Source organism: Poecile atricapillus, chromosome 30 (assembly GCF_030490865.1).
Source record: "Poecile atricapillus isolate bPoeAtr1 chromosome 30, bPoeAtr1.hap1, whole genome shotgun sequence".
Taxonomy (NCBI): domain Eukaryota; kingdom Metazoa; phylum Chordata; class Aves; order Passeriformes; family Paridae; genus Poecile; species Poecile atricapillus.
The window spans coordinates 398,833-416,230 of record NC_081278.1 but is presented as its reverse complement, the minus strand read 5'-3'; the positions used below and the strand labels follow the sequence as shown (position 1 = coordinate 416,230).

Below are 17,398 nucleotides of genomic sequence, written 5' to 3'. Positions count from 1 at the left end.
GTTTGTGAGGGGAGAAAATGGTGGGAAATGTGAGGGGAAAAGGGAGGGAAATGTGAGGGGAAAAGGGAGGGAAATGTGAGGGGAGAAGGGTGGGAAATGTGAGGGGAAAAGGGAGGGAAATGTGAGGGGAAAAGGGTGGGAAATGTGAGGGGAAAAGGGTGGGAAATGTGAGGGGGAAAGGGTGGGAAATGTGAGGGGAAAAAGGAGGGAAATGTGAGGGGGAAAGGGAGGGAAATGTGAGGAGAAAAGGGTGGAAATGTGAGGGGAGAAGGAAGAGAAATGTGAGGGGAAAAGGGTGGGAAATGTGAGGGGAAAATGGTGGGAAATGTGAGGGGAAAAGTATGGGAAATGTGAGGGGAGAAGGAAGAGAAATGTGAGGGGAGAAGAGTGGGAAATGTGAGGGGAAAATGGTGGGAAATGTGAGGGGGAAAGGGAGGGAAATGTGAGGGGAAAATGGTGGGAAATGTGAGGGGAAAATGGTGGGAAATGTGAGGGGAAAAGGGAGGGAAATGTGAGGGGAGAAGGAAGAGAAATGTGAGGGGAAAAGGGAGGGAAATGTGAGGGGAAAATGGTGGGAAATGTGAGGGGAGAAGGGTGGGAAATGTGAGGGGAAAAGGGTAGGAAATGTGAGGGGAAAATGGTGGGAAATGTGAGGGGGAAAGGGAGGGAAATGTGAGGGGAAAAGGGTGGGAAATGTGAAGGGAGAAGGAAGAGAAATGTGAGGGGAAAATGGTGGGAAATGTGAGGGGAAAAGGATAGAAAATGTGAGGGGGAAAAGAGCAGGGAACCTGAGGGGAAAAGAGCAGGACCTTAGAGGAAAATGGTGGGAAATGTGAAGAGAGAAAGGAGGAAAACTTAGGACAGAATTATGGCAGTTGTGAGGGGAGAAAAGGGCGGGAAACGTGAGGGGAGAAAAGGGCGGGAAAACGTGAGGGGAGAAAAGGGCGGGAAAACGTGAGGGGAGAAAAGGGCGGGAAAACGTGAGGGGACAAGATGGCGGCCGGCGTGAGGGGAGAAAATGGAGGTGACAGAGCTGCAGGTGAGGGGACCTTGGGGACACCTGGGGCTGTTGTGGGGTGAAATTTTGGGATTTTGGGAAAGGATTTTGAGGTAATTTTTTGGGGAGTTTTGGGGTTTTGAGGTTGGCTTTTTGGGGTGAATTTGTGACATTTTGGGGTGGATTTTGTCCCTGCCAGGCCATGCAGGAGGATTTTTTGCTGCCGGTGGTGAAGTCGGAGGGGGGAGAGGATTTTGAGGGGGCCACGGTGATCGAGCCCCTCAAAGGGTGAGTGGGGGGCACAAAAAAAAGCCCCAAAATTCCCCAAATTTCCCTGAAAAAACCCTAAATAGACCTGGAAAAAAAAAAAAAAATCCCTGAAAAAATCCTCTAAAAATCCCTGAAAAAAACCCAAAAAGACCCCAAAAAATCTTGAAAAAAAACCTAAAAAAACCCTGAAAAAACCTCCCAGAAATACTTAAAAAAAAACCTCAAAAAAAGCCCTGAAAGAAACCTAAAAAAACCTTGAAGAAATAAAAAAAATCCCTGAAAAAAGCCCAGAGAAAATCCCTGGAAAAACCTCAAAAAATTCCTGAAAAAAAAAAAAAAAATCCTGAAAAAAGAAAACCCAAAAATCTCTGAAAAAAACTGAAAAAAAAACCTGAAAAAAACCCCAAAAAATCCTTCAAAAAAACCTCAAAAGTTTCTGAAAAAAACCCCAAAAAATTCCTGAAAAAAACCCAAAAATCCCTAAAAAAACTCCCAAAAAATCCCTGAAAAAAACAAAAAAAAAATCCTTGAAAAAGCGACCAAAAAATACCTGAAAAAAACCCCAAAAAATCTTAAAAAATTCTCCCCCAAAAGCCCCAAAAATCCTGGAAAAAGCCCTAAAAAATCTCAAACCCCCAAAAATCTCTGAAAAAAAACCAAAAAAATCCCAGAAAAATCCCCAAAAAAACCCAAAAATCCCTGAAAAAAACCCCCCAAAAAAATCCCAGAAATCTCTGAAAAAAACCCAAAAAAATAAAAAAAAATCCCAGAAAAACGCCCAAAAAATCCTTAAAAAACCCCAAAAATCCCTCAAAAAGCCCCAAAAAATCCCCAAAAAAACCCCAAAAATCTCTGAAAAAAACCCCAAAAATCTCTGAAAAGAAACCCAAAAAATCCTGGAAAAAACCCAAAAAACCCCCGAAAAAACCCAAAAAATCCCCCAAAAATCCCAAAAAATCCTGGAAAAATCCCAAAAAAAACCCTAAAAATCCCTGGAAAAAGAACCCAAAAAATCCTTAAAAAACCCCAAAAAATCCTGAAAAAACCCCAAAAAATCCTTAAAAAAACCAAAAAAATCCTGGAAAAAACCCTAAAAATCCCTGGAAAAAGAACCCAAAAAATCCTTAAAAAACCTCAAAAAATCCTGGAAAAATCCCAAAAAAACCCTAAAAATCCCTGAAAAAAACCCCAAAAAATCCTGGAAAAATCCCAAAAAATCCTAAAAAATTCCGGAAAAAAACCCCAAATCCCTTCCCCCATCCCCCAGTGCCGGTGTTCCCCGGAACATCCCGGAACATTCCGGAACATTCCCGCAGGTACTACGACTCTCCCATCGCCACGCTGGATTTCTCCTCGCTGTACCCGTCCATCATGATCGCCCACAACCTCTGCTACAGCACCCTGCTGGCACCCGGCAGCGCCCAGCGCCTCGGGTGGGTACTGGGAGAGACTGGGAGATACTGGGAGATACTGGGAATGCGAACTGGGGTCACTGGGAGCACTGGGAGCCACTGGGAATGGGACTGGGAGCACTGGGAACCCGTCCATCATGATCGCCCACAACCTCTGCTACAGCACCCTGCTGGCACCCGGCAGCGCCCAGCGCCTCGGGTGGGTACTGGGAGATACTGGGAGATACTGGGAATGGGAACTGGGGTCACTGGGAGCACTGGGAGCCACTGGGAGCACTGGGAATGGGACTGGGAGCACTGGGAACCCGTCCATCATGATCGCCCACAACCTCTGCTACAGCACCCTGCTGGCACCCGGCAGCGCCCAGCGCCTCGGGTGGGTACTGGGATGGACTGGGAGAGACTGGGAGATACTGGGAATGGGAACTGGGGTCACTGGGAGCCACTGGGAGCCACTGGGAGCACTGGGAATGGGACTGGGAGCACTGGGAACCCGTCCATCATGATCGCCCACAACCTCTGCTACAGCACCCTGCTGGCACCCGGCAGCGCCCAGCGCCTCGGGTGGGTACTGGGAGATACTGGGAGATACTGGGAATGGGAACTGGGGTCACTGGGAGCACTGGGAGCACTGGGAATGGCACTGGGAGCACTGGGAACCCGTCCATCATGATCGCCCACAACCTCTGCTACAGCACCCTGCTGGCACCCGGCAGCGCCCAGCGCCTCGGGTGGGTACTGGGATGGACTGGGAGATACTGGGAGATACTGGGAATGGGAACTGGGGTCACTGGGAGCACTGGGAATGGCACTGGGAGCACTGGGAACCCGTCCATCATGATCGCCCACAACCTCTGCTACAGCACCCTGCTGGCACCCGGCAGCGCCCAGCGCCTCGGGTGGGTACTGGGAGATACTGGGAGATACTGGGAATGGGAACTGGGGTCACTGGGAGCCACTGGGAATGGCACTGGGAGCACTGGGAATGGCACTGGGAGCACTGGGAACCCGTCCATCATGATCGCCCACAACCTCTGCTACAGCACCCTGCTGGCACCCGGCAGCGCCCAGCGCCTCGGGTGGGTACTGGGAGATACTGGGAGATACTGGGAATGGGAACTGGGGTCACTGGGAGCCACTGGGAGCACTGGGAATGGGACTGGGAGCACTGGGAACCCGTCCATCATGATCGCCCACAGCCTCTGCTACAGCACCCTGCTGGCACCCGGCAGCGCCCAGCGCCTCGGGTGGGTACTGGGAGATACTGGGAACACTGGGAATGGGAACTGGGGTCACTGGGAGCACTGGGAATGGCACTGGGAGCACTGGGAGCACTGGGAATGGGACTGGGAATGGGACTGGGAGCACTGGGAGCACTGGGAATGGCACTGGGAGCGGCACTGGGAGCACTGGGAATGGCACTGGGAGCACTGGGAATGGCACTGGGAGCACTGGGAGATACTGGGAATGGGACTGGGAGCACTGGGAATGACTGGAAATGGCACTGGGAACACTGGAACTGACTGGGAATGGCACTGGGAACACTGGGAGCACTGGGAATGGGACTGGGAACACTGGGAATGGGACTGGGAGCACTGGGAATGGGACTGGGAGCACTGGGAATGGCACTGGGACCCACTGGGAGCACTGGGAATGGCACTGGGAGCACTGGGAGCACTGGAAATGGGACTGGGACCCACTGGGAGGGGTCAGAAATGGAACTGGGAGCACTGGGAATGGAACTGGGAGCACTGGTTTGGGCTGGTTTATATTGGTCTGTACTGGTTTACACTGTTCCGTATTGGTTTACACTGGTCTGTACCGGTTTACGCTGGTTTATACTGGTTCATACTGGTCTATACTGGTCTATACTGCTCTATACTGGTTTACACTGGTTTATACTGGTCCATACTGGTGTGTGTCGCAGGCTGGGCCCCGAGGATTTCATCCGGACGCCGACGGGGCAGCTCTTCGTGACCCCCCGGGTGCGGAGCGGGGTCCTGCCACGGGTGCTGCAGGGACTGCTGGCTGCCAGGAGCAGGTTACTGGTTTATACTGGTTTATACTGGTTTGTACTGGGATTGGGAGCGGGGTCCTGCCGCGGGTGCTGCAGGGACTGCTGGCTGCCAGGAGCAGGTTACTGGTTTATACTGGTTTATACTGGGATTGGGGGCGGGGTCCTGCCGCGGGTGCTGCAGGGACTGCTGGCTGCCAGGAGCAGGTTACTGGTTTATACTGGTTTATACTGGGATTGGGGGCGGGGTCCTGCCGCGGGTGCTGCAGGGACTGCTGGCTGCCAGGAGCAGGTTACTGGTTTATACTGGTTTGTACTGGGATTGGGAGCGGGGTCCTGCCGCGGGTGCTGCAGGGGCTGCTGGCTGCCAGGAGCAGGTTACTGGTTTATACTGGTTTATACTGGTTTGTACTGGGATTGGGAGCGGGATCCTGCCCCGGGTGCTGCAGGGGCTGCTGGCTGCCAGGAGCAGGTTACTGGTTTATACTGGTTTGTACTGGGATTGGGAGCGGGGTCCTGCCGCGGGTGCTGCAGGGACTGCTGGCTGCCAGGAGCAGGTTACTGGTTTATACTGGTTTATACTGGTTTATACTGGGATTGGGAGCGGGGTCCTGCCGCGGGTGCTGCAGGGACTGCTGGCTGCCAGGAGCAGGTTACTGGTTTCTACTGGTTTATACTGGTTTGTACTGGGATTGGGAGCGGGGTCCTGCCGCGGGTGCTGCAGGGGCTGCTGGCTGCCAGGAGCAGGTTACTGGTTTATACTGGTTTATACTGGTTTGTACTGGGATTGGGAGCGGGGTCCTGCCGCGGGTGCTGCAGGGGCTGCTGGCTGCCAGGAGCAGGTTACTGGTTTATACTGGTTTATACTGGTTTGTACTGGGATTGGGAGCGGGGTCCTGCCGCGGGTGCTGCAGGGACTGCTGGCTGCCAGGAGCAGGTTACTGGTTTATACTGGTTTATACTGGTTTGTACTGGGATTGGGAGCGGGGTCCTGCCGCGGGTGCTGCAGGGGCTGCTGGCTGCCAGGAGCAGGTTACTGGTTTATACTGGTTTATACTGGTTTGTACTGGGATTGGGAGCGGGGTCCTGCCGCGGGTGCTGCAGGGGCTGCTGGCTGCCAGGAGCAGGTTACTGGTTTATACTGGTTTATACTGGTTTATACTGGGATTGGGAGCGGGGTCCTGCCGCGGGTGCTGCAGGGACTGCTGGCTGCCAGGAGCAGGTTACTGGTTTATACTGGTTTATACTGGGATTGGGAGCGGGGTCCTGCCGCGGGTGCTGCAGGGACTGCTGGCTGCCAGGAGCAGGTTACTGGTTTATACTGGTTTGTACTGGGATTGGGAGCGGGGTCCTGCCGCGGGTGCTGCAGGGGCTGCTGGCTGCCAGGAGCAGGTTACTGGTTTATACTGGTTTATACTGGTTTGTACTGGGATTGGGAGCGGGGTCCTGCCGCGGGTGCTGCAGGGACTGCTGGCTGCCAGGAGCAGGTTACTGGTTTATACTGGTTTATACTGGTTTGTACTGGGATTGGGAGCGGGGTCCTGCCGCGGGTGCTGCAGGGACTGCTGGCTGCCAGGAGCAGGTTACTGGTTTATACTGGTTTATACTGGTTTGTACTGGGATTGGGAGCGGGGTCCTGCCGCGGGTGCTGCAGGGGCTGCTGGCTGCCAGGAGCAGGTTACTGGTTTATACTGGTTTGTACTGGGATTGGGAGCGGGGTCCTGCCGCGGGTGCTGCAGGGACTGCTGGCTGCCAGGAGCAGGTTACTGGTTTATACTGGGAATACTGGGAATAGTGGGAATTCTGGGAATACTGGCATCAGGAATTCTGGGAATACTGGCACAGGAGCAGGACCCGAGTGGGGGATTTGGGTGAATTTGAGGGGATTTTGGGATTTTTGTGAGGATTTTTGGGATTTTTTGAGGATTTTTGTGATTTTGTGAGGATTTTTGTGATTTTTTGAGGTTTTTGGGATTTTTTGAGGAATTTTGGGATTTTTGTGAGGATTTTGGGGGATTTTTGTGACGATTTTTGGGATTTTTGTGATGATTTTGGTGATTTTTTGAGGATTTTGGTGATTTTGTGAGGATTTTTAGGATTTTTGTGGGAATTTTGGGGATTTTTGTGGGAATTTTGTCATTTTTGTGAGGATTTTGGGATTTTTTGAGGATTTTGGGGGATTTTTTTGAGGATTTTTGTGATTTTTGTGAGGATTTTTGGGATTTTTGTGAGGATTTTTGGGATTTTTATGAGGATTTTTGGTATTTTTTGAGGATTTTGGGATTTTTGTGAGGATTTTTGTGATTTTTTGAGGATTTTGGGGATTTTTATGAGGATTTTTGGGATTTTTGTGACGATTTTGGGGATTTTTGTGGGAATTTGGGGGATTTTTGTGGGAATTTTGGGATTTTTGTGGGAATTTTGGGATTTTTGTGGGAATTTCGGATCCCAGCTGTGTCCAGGTGTTCTCACCTGCCGTCCCCGCAGGGTGAAGGCGGCGCTGGCGCAGGAACAGGACCCCAAGGGGGGTGGATTTGGGTGAATTTCTGGGATTTTTGGGATTTTTGTGCGGATTTTTGTGGGAATTTTGGGATTTTTGTGGGAATTTTGGATCCCAGCTGTTCCCAGGTGTGTCCAGGTGTGTCCAGGTGTGTCCAGGTGTTCTCACCTGCCGTCCCCACAGGGTGAAGGCGGCGCTGGCCCAGGAACAGGACCCCAAGCTGGGGAATTTGGGTGAAATTTTGGGGATTTCTGTGCGGATTTTTGTGGGAATTTTGGGATTTTTTGTGGGAATTTTGGATCCCAGGTGTTCCCAGGTGTGTCCAGGTGTTCTCACCTGCCGTCCCCACAGGGTGAAGGCGGCTCTGGCCCAGGAGCAGGACCCGAGCAGGGGAATTTGGGTGAATTTCTGGGATTTTGGGGATTTCTGTGCGGATTTTTGTGGGAATTTTGGGATTTTTGGGGGGATTTTTGGGATTTTTGTGGGAATTTCGGATCCCAGGTGTGTCCAGGTGTTCTCACCTGCCGTCCCCACAGGGTGAAGGCGGCGCTGGCCCAGGAGCAGGACCCCAAGGGGGGTGGATTTGGGTGAATTTCTGGGATTTTGGCGATTTCTGTGCGGATTTTGGTGGGAATTTTGGGATTTTTGTGGGAATTTTGGATCCCAGCTGTTCCCAGGTGTGTCCAGGTGTGTCCAGGTGTGTCCAGGTGTTCTCACCTGCCGTTCCCGCAGGGTGAAGGCGGCGCTGGCGCAGGAACAGAACCCCAAGGGGGGTGGATTTGGGTGAATTTCTGGGATTTTGGGGATTTCTGTGCGGATTTTTGTGGGAATTTTGGGATTTTTGTGGGAATTTCGGATCCCAGGTGTGTCCAGGTGTTCTCACCTGCCGTTCCCGCAGGGTGAAGGCGGCGCTGGCGCAGGAGCAGGACCCGGGCTGGGGTTTTTGTGAGGATTTTTGGGATTTTTGTGGGATTTTTGGTATTTTTGTGGGGATTTTGGGATTTTTGTGGGAATTTTGGATCCCAGCTGATCCCAGATGTTCCCAGGTGTGTCCAGGTGTTCTCACCTGCCGTTCCCACAGGGTGAAGGTGGCTCTGGCCCAGGAGCAGGACCCCGAGTGGAGAATTTTTGGATTTTTGTGGGGATTTTGGGATTTTTGTGGGGATTTTGGGATTTTTGTGGGAATTTTGGGATTTTTGTGGGAATTTTGGATCCCAGGTGTGTCCAGGTGTTCTCACCTGCCGTCCCCGCAGGGTGAAGGCGGCTCTGGCCCAGGAACAGGACCCCGAGCGCCGGCAGGTGCTGGACGGGCGGCAGCTCGCGCTCAAGGTCAGCGCAAATTCCGTCTACGGATTCACCGGAGCGCAGGCGGGAAAACTGCCCTGCCTGGAGATATCGCAGGTGAGACACACCTGGGGACAGGTGAGACACACCTGGGGACAGGTGACACACCTGGGGACAGGTAAAACACACCTGGGGACACCTGGGGACACCTGGGGACACCTGGGGACAGGGACACACCGGAGCGCAGGCGGGAAAACTGCCCTGCCTGGAGATATCACAGGTGAGACACACCTGGGGACACCTGGGGACAGGTGAGACACACCTGGGGACACCTGGGGACAGGTGAGACACACCTGGGGACACCTGGGGACACCTGGGGACACCTGAGATAAACACTGACACACCTGGGGACAGGCGGGAAAACTGCCCTGCCTGGAGATATCACAGGTGAGACACACCTGGGGACACCTGGGGACAGGTAAAACACACCTGGGGACACCTGGGGACAGGTGAGACACCTGGGGACACACCTGGGGACACCTGGGGACACCTGGGGACAGGTGAGACACCTGGGGACACACCTGGGGACACCTGGGGACACCTGGGGACAGGTGAGACACCTGGGGACACCTGGGGACACACCTGGGACACACCTGGGGACACCTGGGGACAGGCGGGAAAACTGCCCTGCCTGGAGATATCACAGGTGAGACACACCTGGGGACACCTGGGGACACACCTGGGATAGACACTGACACACCTGGGGACAGGTGAGACACCTGGGGACAGGTAAAACACACCTGGGGACACCTGGGGACACAGCTGGGGACACCTGGGGACACCTGGGGACAGGGACACACCGGAGCGCAGGCGGGAAAACTGCCCTGCCTGGAGATATCGCAGGTGAGACACACCTGGGGACAGGTGACACACACCTGGGGACAGGTGAGACACACCTGGGGACACACCTGGGGACACCTGGGACACACCTGGGGACACCTGGGGACACCTGGGGACACCTGGGGACAGGCGGGAAAACTGCCCTGCCTGGAGATATCACAGGTGAGACACACCTGGGGACACCTGGGGACACCTGGGGACACCTGGGGACAGGTGAGACACACCTGGGGACACACCTGGGCTCACCTGAACCTCACCTGAGCCTCACCTGTGTCCCTCAGAGCGTGACCGGCTTCGGGCGCCAGATGATCGAGAAGACGAAACAGCTGGTGGAGAACAAATACCCGGATGTGCAGGTGACACACCTGGGGACAGGTGACACACCTGGGGACACCTGGGGACAGCAAAAATACACCTGGGGACACACCTGGGGACACCTGAGATACACCTGGGGACACACCTGGGGACACACCTGGGGACACCTGGGGACACCTGGAGACACCTGGAGACACCTGGGAACAGGTGACACACCTGGGGACACCTGGGGACAGCAAAAATACACCTGGGGACACACCTGGGGACACCTGGGGACACCTGGGGACACCTGGACACACCTGGGGACACCTGGGGACACACCTGGGGACAGGTGACACACCTGAGACACCTGGGGACAGGTGACACACCTGGGGACACACCTGGGGACACACCTGGGGACACCTGAGATACACCTGGGGACACCTGGGGACACCTGGGGACACCTGGGGACACACCTGGGGACACCTGGGGACAGCAAAAATACACCTGGGGACACCTGGGGACACCTGGGGACACCTGGGGACACACCTGGGGACACCTGGGGACAGCAAAAATACACCTGGGGACACCTGAGATACACCTGGGGACACCTGGGGACACCTGAAACACACCTGGGGACACCTGAAATACACCTGGGGACACCTGGGGACACACCTGGGGACACCTGAAATACACCTGGGAACAGGTGACACATCTGGGGACACACCTGGGGACACCTGGGGACACCTGGGGACAGGTGACACATCTGGGGACACACCTGGGGACACCTGGGGACAGCAAAAATACACCTGGGGACACCTGAGACACACCTGGGACACCTGGGGACACACCTGGGGACACCTGGGGACACCTGAGATACACCTGGGGACACTCAGGCAATTTTCAATGGGGATTTTGGGGCAGTTTTGGGGTTTTTTGGGTTCCTGATCCCAAATTTTGGGGTCCCCAGGTGTTGTACGGGGACACGAACTCGGTGATGTCACCTGGGGGCAGTTTTGGGCTGTTTTAATGAGATTTTGGGATATTTTAACGAGGTTTTTGGTGGTTTTTTGGCAGTTTTTGGGGTTTTTGGGGTGGTTTTTGGGGTTTTTCGGGGTCCTGATGCCAAATTTGGGGTCCCCAGGTGTTGTACGGGGACACGGCCTCGGTGATGTCACCTGGGGGCAGTTTTGGGGTATTTTAATGAGATTTTGGGATATTTTAAAGAGATTTTGGGGTATTTTAATGAGATTTTGGGGTATTTTAATGAGATTTTGGGGTATTTTAATGAGGTTTTTGGGGTATTTTAATGAGGTTTTTGGGGTTTTTTGGGGTCTCTGATGCCGAATTTGGGGTCCCCAGGTGTTGTACGGGGACACGGCCTCGGTGATGTCACCTGGGGGCAGTTTTGGGGTATTTTAATGAGATTTTGGGATATTTTAACGAGGTTTTGGGATATTTTAATGAGGTTTTGGGATATTTTAATGAGGTTTTGGGATATTTTAACGAGATTTTGGGGTATTTTAATGGGATTTTGGGGTATTTTAATGGGATTTTGGGGTATTTTAATGAGGTTTTGGGGCATTTTAATGAGGTTTTTGGTGTTTTTGGGGTGGTTTTTGGGGTTTTTTGGGGTCCTGATCCCAAATTTGGGGTCCCCAGGTGGTGTACGGGGACACGGACTCGGTGATGTCACCTGGGGGAAGTTTTGGGGTATTTTAATGGGATTTTGGGGTATTTTAATGGGATTTTGGGGTATTTCAGTGAGGTTTTGGGGTATTTTAATGAGGTTTTGGGGGTTTTTGGGGTGGTTTTTGGGGTTTTTTGGGGTCCCCAGGTGGTGTACGGGGACACGGACTCGGTGATGTCACCTGGGGGGAGTTTTGGGGTATTTTAACGAGGTTTTGGGGTATTTTAATGAGGTTTTGGGGTATTTTAATGAGATTTTGGGGTATTTTAATGAGGTTTTTGGGGTTTTTGGGGCGGTTTTTGGGGTTTTTTGGGGTCCCTGATCCCAAATTTGGGGTCCCCAGGTGGTGTACGGGGACACGGACTCGGTGATGTCACCTGGGGGGAGTTTTGGGGTATTTTAATGAGATTTTGGGGTATTTTAATGAGGTTTTGGGATATTTTAATGAGGTTTTGGGGTATTTTAACGAGGTTTTTGGTGTTTTTTGGGCAGTTTTTGGGGTTTTTGGGGTTTTTTGGGGTCCTGATCCCAAATTTGGGGTCCCCAGGTGGTGTACGGGGACACAGACTCGGTGATGTCACCTGGGGGGATTTTTGGGGTATTTTAATGAGGTTTTGGGATATTTTAATGAGATTTTGGGGTATTTTGATGAGGTTTTGGGGTATTTTAATGAGATTTTGGGGTATTTTGATGAGGTTTTGGGGTATTTTAATGAGGTTTTTGGGGTTTTTGGGGTGGTTTTTGGGGTTTTTTGGGGTCCCCAGGTGGTGTACGGGGACACGGACTCGGTGATGTCACCTGGGGGCAGTTTTGGGATATTTTAACGAGGTTTTGGGATATTTTAATGAGATTTTGGGGTATTTTAATGAGGTTTTGGGATATTTTAATGAGGTTTTGGGGTATTTTAATGAGATTTTGGGGTATTTTAATGAGGTTTTGGGGGTTTTTGGGGTGGTTTTTGGGGTTTTTTGGGGTCCCCAGGTGGTGTACGGGGACACGGACTCGGTGATGTCACCTGGGGGGAGTTTTGGGGTATTTTAATGGGATTATGGGATATTTCAGTGAGGTTTTGGGGTATTTTAATGAGGTTTTGGGGGTTTTTGGGGTGGTTTTTGGGGTTTTTTGGGGTCCCCAGGTGGTGTACGGGGACACGGACTCGGTGATGTGCCGCCTGAGCGTGGCCTCGGTGGCCGAGGCGGCCGCGCTCGGACGTGAAGTGGCCACCTGGGTGTCCGGCCACTTCCCCTCCCCCATCCGGCTGGAGTTCGAGAAGGTGGGACCCAAAATTTGGGGTGGGGGTCCCAAAATTGGGGTGGGGGACACAAAATTGAGGTGGGGGACCCAAAATTGGGGTGTGGGGAACCAAAATTGGGGTGGGGGACACAAAATTGAGGTGGGGGTCCCAAAATTGGGGTGGGGGACCCAAAATTTGGGGTGGGGGACACAAAATTGGGGTGGGGGGACCCAAAATTGGGGGGGGGGGTTCCTGGGAGGGGAATTTGGGGTTTTTGGGGGGAAATTGAGAAAAAAAAGGGTTAAAAAGTGGTTTAGAAATGGGTGGAAAATGGGGCAAAATGGTTAAAAAAAAATAGGGAGAAAATGAGAAAAAAAAAAGGGCTAAAAAATGTGGGAAAATGGGAACAAATAGTTTTAAAAATGGGGAAAAATAGTTTAAAAAAAAGGGGGACAATGGGAAAAAATGGGGTAAAAAATAGTTTAAAAATATGTGAAAAAGTCACTGAATTAATAGGGAAAAAATGGAAAAATATGGGTAAAAATGGGAGGAAATAGGAAAAAATTGCTAAAGAAATGGGGAAAAAATGGCTAAAAAAATGAGGAAAAAACAGGAAAAACAGCTAAAAAATAGGGAAAAAATGGGGAAAAATGGCTAAAAAATAGGGGAAAAATTGCTAAAAAAATGGGGGAAAATGGGAAAAAAAGGCTAAAAAAATGGGGAAAAAAAGCTAAAAAAATGGTAAAAACCGGGAATAAAAAGCTGAAAAAATGGGGGCAAAAATGGGGGAAAATTAAGAGAAAATTAAGAAAAAATTGCTAAAAAATGGGAAAAAAAGGCTGAAAAAATGGGGAAAAATGGCTAAAAAATAGGGGGAAAATGGGAAAAAAAACCTTAAAAAATGGGGGAAAAAAGCTTAAAAAATGGGAAAAAAAGGCTGAAAAAATGAGGAAAAAATGGCTGAAAAAATAGGGAAAAATTGCTTAAAAACTGGGGGGAAAATGGGGAAAAAAGGCTAAAAAATGGTAAAAACTGGGAATAAAAAGCTGAAAAAATGGGGGAAAAAATGGGGGCAAATGGGGAAAAATGAAGAAAAAATTGCTAAAAAATGGGAAAAAAAGGCTGAAAAAATGGCTAAAAAATAGGGAAAAAATGGGAAAAAAAACCTTTAAAAATGGGGGGAAAAAGCTGAAAAAATGGGAAAAAATGGGAATAAAAAGCTAAAAAAATGGGGGCAAAAATGGGGAAAAATTAAGAAAAAATTGCTAAAAAATGGGAAAAAAAGGCTGAAAAAATTGGAAAAAATGGCTAAAAAATAGGGAAAAAATGGGAAAAAAAACCTTAAAAAATGGGGAAAAAAAGCTTAAAAAATGGGAAAAAATGCTAAAAAAAATGGGAAAAAATGGGGAAAAAATGGGGAAAAAATGGGAATAAAAAGCCAAAAAAATGGAAACAAAATTGGGGAAAAATTAAGAAAAAATTGCTAAAAAAATGGGAAAAAAGGCTAAAAAAAGTGGGGAAAAATGGCTAAAAATAGGGAAACAATGGGAAAAAAAGCTAAAAAAATGGGGAAAAAATTGAGAAAAGAATGGGTGGGAAATGGGGAAAAATTAAGAAAAAATTAAGAAAAAAATGGGGGAAAATTGCTAAAAAAATGGGGGAAAATGGGAAAAAATGGCTAAAAAATAGGGAAAAAATGTGGAAAAGAACCCTTAAAAAATGGGATAAAAAGGCTAAAAAATGGGGGGAAAAGCCTTAAAAAATAGGAAAAAAAGGCTAAAAAATGGTAAAAATTGGGAATAAAAAGCTGAAAAAATGGGGGCAAAAATGGGGGAAAATGGGGAAAAATTAAGAAAAAATTGCTAAAAAATGGGAAAAAAAGGCTGAAAAAATGGGACAAAAATGGCTAAAAAATAGGGAAAAAATGGGAAAAAAAAACTTAAGAAATGGGGGAAAAAAGCTTAAAAAATGGGAAAAAATGCTTTAAAAAAAGGGAAAAAATGGCTAAAAAATAGGGAAAAATTGCTAAAAAGTAGGGGAAAAATGGGGAAAAAAGCTGAAAAATGGGAAAAATGGCTAAAAAATGGAAGAAAATGGGGAAAAAGCTTAAAAAAATGGGCAAAAATGGGGAAAAAAGGCTAAAAAAATGGTGGAAAATGGGAAAAAAGACTAAAAAAATGGGAAAAAATGGGTAAAAAATAGGGAAAATATGGGAAAAAAACCCTTAAAAAATGGGGAAAAAAGCTTAAAAAATGGGAAAAAATGCTAAAAAAAAAGGGAAAAAATGGCTAAAAAATAGGGAAAAATTGCTTAAAAATGGGGGGAAAATGGGGAAAAATTAAGAAAAAATTGCTAAAAAATGGGAAAAAAAGGCTGAAAAAATGGGAAAAAAATGGCTAAAAATAGGGAAAAAATGGGGAAAAAAACTTAAAAAATGGGGGAAAAAAGCTTAAAAAATGGGAAAAAATGCTAAAAAAATGAGGAAAAAATGGCTAAAAAATAGGGAAAAATTGCTAAAAAGTAGGGGAAAAATGGGGAAAAAAGCTGAAAAATGGGAAAAATGGCTAAAAAATGGAAGAAAATGGGGGAAAAAGCTTAAAAAAATGGGCAAAAATGGGGAAAAAAGGCTAAAAAAATGGTGGAAAATGGGAAAAAAGACTAAAAAAAATGGGAAAAAATGGCTAAAAAATAGGGAAAAATTGCTTAAAAAATGGGGGGAAAATGGGGAAAAATTAAGAAAAAATTGCTAAAAATTGGGAAAAAAAGGCTGAAAAAATGGGAAAAAATAGGGAAAAAATGGGGAAAAAAAGCTTAAAAAATGGGGGAAAAAAGCTTAAAAAATGGGAAAAAAAGGCTGAAAAAATGAGGAAAAAATGGCTAAAAAATAGGGAAAAATTGCTTAAAAAATGGGGGGAAAATGGGGAAAAAAGGCTAAAAAATGGTAAAAACTGGGAATAAAAAGCTAAAAAAATGGGGGCAAAAATGGGGGAAAATGGGGAAAAATTAAGAAAAAATTGCTAAAAAATGGGAAAAAAAGGCTGAAAAAATGGGAAAAAATGGCTAAAAAATGGGGAAAAAAACCTTAAAAAATGGGGGAAAAAAGCTTAAAAAATGGGAAAAAATGGGAAAAAATGGGAATAAAAAGCTAAAAAAATGGGGGCAAAAATGGGGATAAATTAAGAAAAAATTGCTAAAAAGTGGGAAAAAAAGGCTGAAAAAATGGCTAAAAATAGGGAAAAAATGGGGAAAAAAAGCTTAAAAAATGGGGGAAAAAAGCTTAAAAAATGGGAAAAAATGCTAAAAAAAATGGGAAAAAATGGCTAAAAAATTGGGGAAAAAATGTAAAAAAATGGTAAAAACTGGGAATAAAAAGCTGGAAAAGGCAGGGAAGAGGTGGAAGGTGATTGAGGGCAGGGGCTGACGCTGTCACACCTGGCCAGGTGTACCTGCCCTACCTCTTGATCAGCAAGAAACGCTACGCCGGGCTCTGCTTCGCCGGCAGCGCCGAGCCCCGGCTGGACTGCAAAGGGCTGGAGGCCGTCAGGAGAGACAACTGTCCCCTGGCTGCCAACCTGGTGACGGCCTGTCTGCGCAGGATCCTGCTGCACAGGTGAGATCCAAAAAAAATGAGGAGAAACAGTGAAAAAACGGGAAAAAACGGTGAAAAAATGGTGAAAAACGGGCAAAAAATGGCTGAGAAATGGGGAAAAATGGGGAAATGGCCCCAAAATGAGAGGGTTTTACCCTGGCTGCCAACCTGGTGACAGCCTGGCTGAGCAGGATCCTGCTGCACAGGTGAGATCCAAAAAAAAACCAGGAAAAATGGGGTAAAATGGTGAAAAAATGGGAAAAAACGGTGAAAAAATGGTGAAAAACGGGCAAAAAATGGCTGAGAAATGGGGGAAAATGGGGAAAAATGGTTAAAAGTGGGGAAATGGCCCCAAAATGAGAGGGTTTTACCCTGAGTGACAGCCTGGGTGTGCAGGATCCTGCTGCACAGGTGAGTTCCAGAAAAAATGAGGAGAAACGGGGAAAAAACGGGAAAAAACAGTGAAAAAATGACGAAAAACGGGCAAAAAATGGCTGAGAAATGGGGAAAAATGGTTAAAAATGGGGAAATGGCCCCAAAATGAGAGGGTTTTACCCTGAGTGACAGCCTGGCTGTGCAGGATCCTGCTGCACAGGTGAGGAATGGGGAAAAACGGGGAAAAATGGGGAAAAACGGGAAAAAATGGTGAAAAAATGGTGAAAAACGGTGAAAAAATGGTGAAAAATGGTTAAAAATGGTGAAAAATGGTTGAAAATGGGGAAATGGCCCCAAAATGAGAGGGTTTTACCCTGAGTGACAGCCTGGGTGTGCAGGATCCTGCTGCACAGGTGAGAAATGGGGGAAAAATGGGGGAAAATGGGAAAAAATGGTGAAAAAATGGTGAAAAAACGGTGAAAAAATGGTGAAAAACGGGCAAAAAATGGCTGAGAAATGGGGAAAAATGGTGAAAAATGGGGAAATGGCCCCAAAATGAGAGGGTTTTACCCTGAGTGACAGCCTGGCTGAGCAGGATCCTGCTGCACAGGTGAGATCCAAAAAAAAAACCAGGAAAAATGGGGTAAAATGGTGAAAAAACGGGAAAAAACGGTGAAAAAATGGTGAAAAACGGGCAAAAAATGGCTGAGAAATGGGGAAAAATGGTGAAAAATGGGGAAATGGCCCCAAAATGAGAGGGTTTTACCCTGAGTGACAGCCTGGCTGAGCAGGATCCTGCTGCACAGGTGAGAAATGGGGGAAAAATGGGGAAAAATGGG

At 48.3% G+C, this 17,398-nt stretch overlaps 1 protein-coding gene across 1 annotated transcript in view; it reads left to right on the top strand.

The window, feature by feature from the left end:
* Positions 1 to 17,398, top strand: part of POLD1 (DNA polymerase delta 1, catalytic subunit) — a 57,384-nt gene that overhangs the window by 24,728 nt on the left and 15,258 nt on the right. The window contains exons 14-20 of the mRNA XM_058859737.1: positions 1,197 to 1,285; positions 2,584 to 2,700; positions 4,607 to 4,720; positions 8,447 to 8,594; positions 9,659 to 9,733; positions 12,497 to 12,634; positions 16,036 to 16,205. Of these exons, the coding sequence (XP_058715720.1) occupies positions 1,197 to 1,285; positions 2,584 to 2,700; positions 4,607 to 4,720; positions 8,447 to 8,594; positions 9,659 to 9,733; positions 12,497 to 12,634; positions 16,036 to 16,205 (851 nt within the window). The remainder of the gene's footprint in view (positions 1 to 1,196; positions 1,286 to 2,583; positions 2,701 to 4,606; positions 4,721 to 8,446; positions 8,595 to 9,658; positions 9,734 to 12,496; positions 12,635 to 16,035; positions 16,206 to 17,398) is intronic.